We start from the raw sequence: 9806 nt of genomic DNA, 5'->3' as shown, positions 1-9806 counted from the left end.
ATTATTCGATTACATTTTTCTTATTTTCATATTTTCCAAAGGGGCTGTAAAAATATGTAACCGGAACGGACGGATTTGAGGAAACCACGTAGGAGAAAAACAGAATATTAAAAACCTAAAAAAAATATTTCAATGCTCTTGAAAATTTATCCCCTAATAGAGTTAATACGAGAATAGAGTTGAAAGTTTGTATCGGGAACTATAGCTGGTCAAGCAAATCTTGTCAGTAAAAAAAGGCGCGAAATTCAAATTTTCTATGGGACAATATCCCATCGCGCCTACATTTTTCAAATTTGCCGCCTTTTTCTACTGACAAGATCTGCTTGACCAAGTATATTTAACATATTTTTGAGGGACTTGAAACTTCAGAGAAAGACGCATAGTTAGAAAAGAAGAGAAGTGATGTCAGTATTATTGAGTGTTATTGAAAATTCATCTTCTAACCCCTTTAGCGCCACTTGCACCATCCCACTAACCCAGGGTTAAACGGTTTAACTGTTAAACCAGCGTCAATTGTACTGCTAACGATGGTAACTCCAAGTTTAGCTGGTTAACTTAACCCCGGGTTAGTGGGATGGTGCAAGTGGCCCTGAGATAGTAGGTGTTAGCTATGTTAGGACATGAAGGATTTACAGAAGTCAAAGACGAGCCACCCGAAAAGATATTTACATATAATTCTATTAAGAAATACATATTTGACTGAAAAATCCATTGTATTCAAAAAGTATGTACAGTCAAGGAATTTAAATTCCGACCCATTTCGTACTTTGTCACAGTGACAATCAATATGAAAGCCGCTAGAGACCTCATACGGTTGTCACTGTGACAAAGTACGAAATGGGTCGGAATTTAAATTCCTTGACTGTACCTATTAGCAAAAAGTGAGTATTATGAAATCACTGACTATGACTAGTAATTTATTACTTCATTTTAGATTGATATTCGAATTCTACTTATAGGTACATATAAAATTAACTGTGACATTATTCATAGAGAGGTTTATAAGTGTTAAGGTAAATGTACGCTTCACCGAATGCTTAAGCCCTAGACTTACGTTTAATTTTTTTATTCGTTCTGATATTTTCTTACGAATATGTTCAATACTAAAATAGAAACATAGATAAATTTGTCCTCATTTAAACATACCTATAAATTACTGAAATGATTGGACGTGTATTAAAAACATTTTTAAAGTCATTTCTTCCAATTTCCTTGTTTGTACCGTTTACCGAACTAAGAAACGTGATTTGCACATTATACCGAATAGGGAGCCCGCATTACCGAACTAGGAAATAATTGTATGAAAATATGGTGTTGAGTGGTGCTCAAACTTCAGTAGTTCACTATTAAATCCCTACTATGCTTCGTTTTTTAGCATTATAAAGATGGTAAGCGATCTTGACGTGTCTTTTTTATTGAAATAATTCTTTTGAAAAATAAGTCAGTAAGTAAGGTACGCAACAATCATAAAACATGTACGCATATGTATAAAATAATTTGGCTGTTTCATAAATTTTGGCTGGTCCATTTTCTATGGAAGGGTAAATTTTTTTTCACGATTTCGGAGTTGGTCCCATAGTAAAAGTTGCTCAGTATAATCCCAAAACCTCGCTGGGAATGGGAATGTAGTTAATTTTTAGCCACCCTGTATGTGAACCCCGGAATTTCATAACAAAAGATAAAAGTTTAAAAAATCACAATCGCCTACGACGAGAGGAATCTAAAAAAAATTTTTGAACATCATGCTTCATTATTTTTATTATCCTATTCAGTTTTTTTGTCCACATTCCAAGACTATTATCAGGCGTCCAATAAGTATGTCTAAAGTTTGAAAAGCGCTGGCATTGAAATAATGGTCACAAAAAATAAACATATAAATATCGACCTAGCCGTTATCGTAATAAGGATGATATTCTCATGAACGTCGAATAGAAACATGGCCTACGCAAACATGAGTTCGGTAGCAGAGACCATGGGTACCATTCACCGAACGGCCGTTCGGTGAACGAAACATGGAAAATATGTGGAACCTATTTCGCGAACGGATTTTGAAAATAGTATTTTAATCGTAATCAATGTGGTATAACTACAAATCTATCATTAAATTTAATACTTGAATCCATTACAAAACCGTACATGTATAAAGTTCTTGTTAATACTGACGTAAAATATCTAAAATTATTGTTTGATAATAGTCTTGCCAAAAACCTTATTTTGATGCCAAAAAGTCGTAAAACATGAACATTTCAAACGCAGTTTTATAATAATCTATATAGGTTATTGTTGTTCGGCAATTGCTCATAAAATTACAAATACATTAAGTTATTTGTGGAATTTGGTAGTTAATCTAAATAGTTCGTAATCAACCATTAAAAAAATAATTTCAAAAACATACACTTTCCCTGATTTCGGACGCTGTTCGATAATACCTTCCAATCAAATTGTCGGTGTACTCATCACCGAACTCACATTAAGCTTAATTTCTGATAATATGACTGCACTAAATTAATTAAATTTACTAAAATACACAAACTAATTAAGTAGTCACACTGAAAAACCATACTTTGAAACACAGAAATAAATTTAAAAGGTTTTATGACCTTAAGAAATATACGCAACTTCTTACCGATTTCTTTAAGGTTGCCCATACAAAGTGGCAATCGGGAGCAACGATCCGTTTCGATCAGTTGCCACGTCCCAACTGCGGGACAAATTGGCCGACTCTGAGGCATAGTTGAAGGGATAGGTATTTAACTCGTGGAAAAAAAATACGCAAGTAAATATCAGCTGTAAATAATCGACTTATAGCCTAAAATAGAAGAAATTCGGTGATACGGACGGATATTGAGCGTTCGGTGGAGCGTACTTTTACCTTATAACCGCGAAAATCAAAGTTCGCAAATTGTGGGCATCTTTCTCTGTCACTCTAATTACGCCTTCCTGGAGTAAAAGAGAAAGATCCCCGCAATTCGTCTTAGAGGTCGTCCTAATACTCCTAATAGTCCTAATACAACACGACTTCGGAAGTTCGTTCTGCGAACGCGCGATATTGAACTCGAATACAGTTAGACCAAGAGAAGTCTGCACCGATTTTGATGCTACGCAGTGCAAGTGCTATTTAATGCGTCATAATTTTATAGAAGGTTGACGTTTAAAATAACACTTGCACTGCGTGTGCTATCAAAATCGTTGCAGACTTTTCTAGGTCTCCCAATTGACAATCGCGTGAACTTGCGTGGACGACCCCTTGCGACTTGCGACTATCCGATAGTGTTAAGCAGCGGTTGGCAACCTGCGGCCCGCGGGCCGCATGCGGCTCGTGAACCTGTCACTTGCGGCCCGAGTGCCGCCTTGGCTATTTTGTATGTAATAGTGACAAACGACAATGTCTCATAAAGTCATAAATATTAACAAAGTACGGCCCGCGTCACCTCCGTTAACTACTATGTGGCCCTTGGCTGCTAAGTAAAGGTTGCCGACCGCTGGTGTTAAGGATGACTCACGTTAGACCGGGCCGTGTACGCACCAGAGCTTCCGGGGCAGTAATGTTTACTATATGAAACCTATGTGAACAAATTAGGATACTATTGGTCTAATAAAAGGTGTAATGTAATATAAGAGAGTAGGTAGGTATATATATAAAATTATCCAGAACCTCCATTATATATATATATATATATATATATAATGGATAATTTTTTTAGCATTTGGTTTTGTCGCTTGTGTAAAGTTTATCAAATGGAGTTTGTATGGGAGAGGAAACTTGATAACAGAAATGATTGAATAAACAAACACTAGTTACGTTGGTCGAAATAATTTTACATTTAAATTTAAATTACAAATGAAGTTAAAGTGACGTTAGTGACGTCACAAAGTGTGTCTCTGGCCTCCTCTTATCACAACATGCCAAATTTTCTTCCCATCTACTAGAGTCTGTGCGGAAAGAGTAGAGTCGTGGAATGTATGGGGCTCAATACATTCCACGACTCTTCTCTTTCCGCACAGACTCTAAACATGTGATGTAATTAATGGACGACCCGAATGTGACCTACGACCTATGTTCCAAACTCTATGACAAATCTAATGAAAACAAAAACAAACTACCAATAATATACGTCAATCTGTACCCGCGAGTAGCTTTTGTCTAACAAAGACGACTCGGTCACAGTGTAATAATAAAGAATAAAGCAACAGTGGACTGACGCCTTTGATGTTTATTTGCGTAAATGCCGACGCTGCACAAAAACACAGACTTTTACACAACTGTCCAATAAACTGCACATTTCAAGTAAGACACGCTAGCCCTGTAAGTAGTACCGAGTTACTAACTATGGTGATGTATGCAGATCGGGTGCGCGCGACCCACCCCTCGCTCCTCGTACCCCGCATGATTGCGCTGTCTAGATGGGTTTACTAACGAATGGGCCAAAAACGTTTCCCAAAGTATCACATCCCAAACTATGTTTCCCTGTAAAGTATTGGGAAACGTACAATGAAACCACCTGAGCTGATTATAGACTGATTTATTATTTTTGTTGCATGCCGATCAACCTACCCTACATTTCAATCTACCCACATATACTGACAACTCCCCTTTGAAAGAAAACAAAAAAAAATAACAATTTATTTATTACCTAGGACATGCTTGACGTTACTTTAGGACATGGAAATTACATAGGTGTTTTATTTCTATTTTCGTTATTCATACATTCTCTTTCCTTTAGTTAAATGATTCCTTAATTAAATTGATTATATATATAGGTACATAGATGTATATTGTAACTTGTATATTAATATATATATATATATTTATATTTTACAAGATGAGATATAAACTTACACATACAAGTGTAGGTATCCATCTACATTTTAATTCATTCTAACATTCGCTACTTAAATATTATTATTATTTTATTATTAATACATTTTTATCACATTCAAATTTTAAGTAATCAGACTGCTTTCTAATTTAATTATAAGTAAAGTACATCACTAGAATTTTATGTTTATCATGCGAACACAATTTAATTGTTTACCTCTGAGTAGGTAATACTTAATCTAATTGCGACGAGGTTCAGGTACAGGGTAGGTCCACCGATCAGGAGGTCTCACCATCCTGCCAAAGCGAGTAACATAATAATTAGTATTATTTATTTGTTCTTGGTTTGGACTTGGACCCCGGGAGCTGATGGGAGGCTGCGGCGCACAGGGCGTAGTGATATTTATATCGTCATAATTAAAACATACTGCAGGTTGGTCTGAGCGCTGTGGTGAGTCATCGATCAGCTGTCGGCGGTTACGTCTTAAGTAGCTAACACACTACCGCACCGCACCAAGGACATTGTAGGACGCACCCATAAGTAAGAGGGAGAAAGCGATATCGCTTTCTTCCTCTTACTTATGGGTGCGTCCCTCAATGACCTTGGTGCGGTGCGATGGTGTGTTAGCTGCTTTAGAATTCTACCAGACGTCATCTTTATAAGATATGACCGTGGTCCTACAGTACTATGCACAGTTCCGTTTTGCCATTCATTGTTTATTCTTACCTTAACCTTTTCGCCTACTTGGAGTTCTCGCAGGTGCTTGGCTCCTTTATCGTAATAACGCTTTTGTTTACTTTGACGCGATTTTAGATAAAATTCGACATTTCGCGGGATTTTGGGAGCTAGTAATGTTGGAGAGCATGGTAAAAAACTACGCAGTTTCCTGTTATTCAAGAGTTCAGCGGGTGAAGGTAAATCATTGTCAAGTGGAGTATTTAAATATTCTAAAAAAGCTATGTTAAAATCTGATTTATTGAATGTGGTTTTCTTTAACATCTTTTTTATGATTTGGACTGCTCGCTCGACCTGACCATTAGACTGGGGGTAGTGGGGGGAGGAGGTCACATGTTGGAAGAACCACTCTTTAGAAAAACTTTTAAATTCAGATGAAGCAAATTCAGGCCCATTATCTGAAACTATCACTTCCGGTATGCCTTGACGCCTAAATATTTCTTTTAACTTTTTAATTACCTCCCTAGAACAAAGGGATTTGACCTTGACTACTTCTACAAATTTACTATAGTAGTCAATTACTATTAGATAAGATTTCCCATTAAAATGAAATATATCTATACCTAATTTTAACCAAGCTCTTTTTGGAGGTTCATGTTGCATTAAAGTTTGCTTGACGTTTTGTTTTCTAAATGTCAAACAAGCTTGACAATGTGAAAGGTAATCTTGCAGCTGTGAGTTCATATGGGGCCAAAACATAATCTCGCGCGCTCTCAGTTTACATTTTTCTATCCCTAAGTGGCTACTATGTGCGCGTTTAATCATTTCTGATCGCATGCATTTAGGTATGACAACACGATCTCCCCTCCAAACAATGCCATAAGCAACTGATAATTCGTTTTGATATGCATAGTAGGGTTTTAATATATCACTAACATCTTTTTTCTGATCTGGCCATCCTCTTTTTATAATTTTAGTCAGCTCTTTTAATTCAGTGTCATCTTGCGTGCATTTTTGTATTTGTAAGAAGTGTGTATCAGTGAGAGGGTTGCTTGCCGAAATCGCGCAAACTTGCGCGCGCACGTCGAGGTCGCTCGCCCGTGTGTTTTCATCGACTCCCGCGCCTACTTGCACCGCACGAGATAACGCGTCAGCTATATATAAGTATCTACCAGGCTTGTATACTAAATTGAATGTGTACGGCTGTAATCTTAGCAGCATCCTTTGTAATCGAGCAGGAGTATTAACTAACGGTTTTTTAATTATGCTGACTAGTGGTTTGTGATCAGTTTCGATCGTAACATCATTTTTACCATATATGTATGTATAAAACCTTTCACAAGCGAAAACACAGGCGTATAATTCCTTTTCGATCTGTGCATAGGCTTGTTCTGTTTTTGTCAGAGATTTAGATACATAACAAACAGGTAAACCATTTTGAAGTAAGCATCCACCTAATCCATTTTTACTCGCGTCTACTGAAATCGTCACCGGTTTTTTAACATCATAATATTGCAGCACTGGAGGACTACACAAGCATTTTTTTAAAGAATTAAAACAACTATCGTGCCGCGATTCCCAGTGCCAGTGTACGTCTTTCTTTAATAACTCGCGTAATATATGAGTTTTTTCAGAGAGGTTAGGTATAAAGTTGCCTACATATGTATGTAATTAATCCAAGAAATCTCTCCAAGTCTTTGACACTTGAAGGAGTAGGCATGTTCATTATAGCACTAGTGCGTGAGTCATCGGGACTCACCCCGTGTTGCGTAATCTTATGACCCAAGTATTTTATCTCCGATAAGCCTATCTTGCACTTTTCTTTGTTTAGTTTTATATTTATCTCCCTGCATCTTTGTAACACTTTCCTTAGTCTAATATCATGTAATTCTTTAGTATCGGCATAAATCAATAGATCATCTATGAATAATTTTACTCCTTCTATGTCGTCAAAATGTTCATATAATTTTCTATGGAAGATTTCAGACGCGGAGGAAATTCCATACGGCATGCGTAGGAATTTGTACCTACCAAAGGGGGAATTGAAGGTGCAAAGGTCACTACTAGCTTGGTTTAACTTAACTTGCCAAAAACCCTGCTTAGCATCAAGAGTGCTAAAGTACTTTGCCCCCGCTAGACTTGAAGTGATTTCATCTAGAGTAGGCAATTTAAAATGCTCTCGTTTAATTACTTTATTTAAATCCTTCGGGTCAAGGCATATTCGCAGGTCTCCGTTGGGTTTTTTGACAACAGTCATGCTATTTACCCAGTCGGTGGGTCCTTCAACTTTTGCGATGATGCCTTGATCCTGCATTTCTCTTAATTTATTTTTAACCTGTTCTACTAACACAATTGGTAATTTCCTAGGGGCATGAATTACCGGTTGGGCATGGTCTTGTAATTGTATTTTGTATTCTCCCGGTAGACAACCCATACCTTCAAAAACGTCGGAGTACTCATCTAATACAGACTTGGCATTATTTGACCTACCTACAGACAGCTCATGGACCCTTCGTACTAAGCACATTTCTCTACAAGAAAATCTACCAATTATTGGACTCGACGGAACATCTGCTATAATAAACTCCAAAATGTAAGGATTAGTTTTATGCATCACTTTTAGATTACATTTACCCGCAATTGGTATCAAGTCTCGTGAATAACCATATATTTTTACCCCGGTTGTACTAAGGGACTGCCTATCTATTCCTAATAATTTTAAGTACCTCTCTGGCAAAACATTTACCTCAGCTCCCGTGTCCAGTTCAAACGTTATATTCTTATTATTAATGGATAAAGTGACAGACCATTCATCATCATAATTATGTTTATTATTTACCTCATCGGTGGATTCCCCTCTTATTTCGTACACGCGACACATTCTCGAGTAGTGATTGCGTCCATGGCACCTGTCACACAGCTGACCATATGCCGGACACTGAAATCTTCTATGTGTAGACCCACATCTTGAACAGCTATGGCCGCCAGTCCTCTTGGGTTGTGACGACCGCTGCCACCTGCCGCGCGCCGCTGGCTGGTTGTCGTGCCCGGGAGCTGCGTGATGTGCCTGTCCGGGGCGCCCGCCTCGCCACGATCCACGGCGGCGCCCGCGCCCGTTAGCGCTGACCGCATTTACCGCCTTATCCTCTGTCTCCTCACGTTCTTGTCTATAACAACAACTCGGTTGACCTTGACATTCTGTCGCGATTGTTTGCTTATTTTTAATTTCATGCACATGATGTTCCACATTCTCCTGCTTAATATGACCAGCTTGAGCACGGGATATTTCGGCTAGCCTACATATTTCTATAGCTTTTTGCAGCGTCAAGTCACTTTCTCGTAGAAGTCGTTCCCGCAAGGTTGTTTCCTGAATACCACATATTAACCGATCCCTCACAAGGTCACTGCACAGATCTTTAAAGTCACACTTTGCTGCCATCACATTTAATTCAAAGACATACTGTTCAATCGATTCAAACTCCTGCTGGTTCCGTGTGAAGAATTTATGCCTTTCTACGGCGAGGTTCTTTTTGGGTTCGAAAAATCCGTCAAACTTCTTTAACAACTCATCTACTGTTTTTGATTCTTCGGTAAACTGGTCATATACCTCGCGGCACTTATCACCTATTACATGCAGCAAAATGTTAATCTGGACCTTCTGTGGTTTTTTCGCTATTTCACAAGCTTCGTAATAAATTAGAAAGGCCTTTTTCCATTTCTCCCATTCTTTGCATAAATTTCCCGATGTAACGTTCACTAAATTGTTCTCGAATTTGAACGGTAATGGCGGATGCAGCACTGACTCCATAGTGGCGATAAACAATTCTCACTCTCACGATAAATACCTATTTATTAATAACGACACACATTACTGTCCGCACAGAGTTTCACACTTTTTTATTATTTTACAATGATAAATAAGTCTTTTTTCCGGCTGCGCCATGTAAAGTATTGGGAAACGTACAATGAAACCACCTGAGCTGATTATAGACTGATTTATTATTTTTGTTGCATGCCGATCAACCTACCCTACATTTCAATCTACCCACATATACTGATGAAATTATCATTTCCCAAAAAAATGTTTGGCAAAATAACTTATCGCAAATTTTCAGTTAGCAATAGTCTTTTTTGGCAAGTTATTGTTTAGCAAATAATTACTTGGACAAGTTCCATTTTACCAAATATTATTTAGTAAAATGTATCATTAAGCATAACTTACATGTCCCAAAATATTGCATGGCATACAATTTACATACCAATAGAGAGGAGGCTGCAGAATTTTATTTGTCTGGTATTTAACTGATCATT

General features: G+C 37.6%; 1 protein-coding gene across 1 annotated transcript; it reads right to left on the bottom strand.

The window, feature by feature from the left end:
* Nucleotides 1–5050: 5050 nt before the first annotated feature.
* Nucleotides 5051–9310, bottom strand: LOC134663924 (uncharacterized). The gene is made up of 2 exons (XM_063520466.1): nt 8335–9310; nt 5051–5116 (listed from the first exon to the last, which is right to left on the bottom strand). The coding sequence occupies exons 1-2, from the start codon at nt 9301–9303 to the stop codon at nt 5099–5101; spliced, it is 987 nt and encodes a 328-aa protein (XP_063376536.1). The 5' UTR covers nt 9304–9310; the 3' UTR covers nt 5051–5098.
* Nucleotides 9311–9806: the final 496 nt, after the last annotated feature.

Source organism: Cydia fagiglandana, chromosome 4 (assembly GCF_963556715.1).
Source record: "Cydia fagiglandana chromosome 4, ilCydFagi1.1, whole genome shotgun sequence".
NCBI lineage: Eukaryota > Metazoa > Arthropoda > Insecta > Lepidoptera > Tortricidae > Cydia > Cydia fagiglandana.
The sequence above is the reverse complement of the archived record's forward strand: the minus strand, read 5'-3'. Positions and strand labels throughout refer to the sequence as shown.

Coding starts and splice junctions, on each gene's coding strand:
- LOC134663924 (XM_063520466.1), bottom strand. CDS start 9,303: ATGGAGTCAGTGCTGCATCCGCCATTACCGTTCAAATTCGAGAACAAT.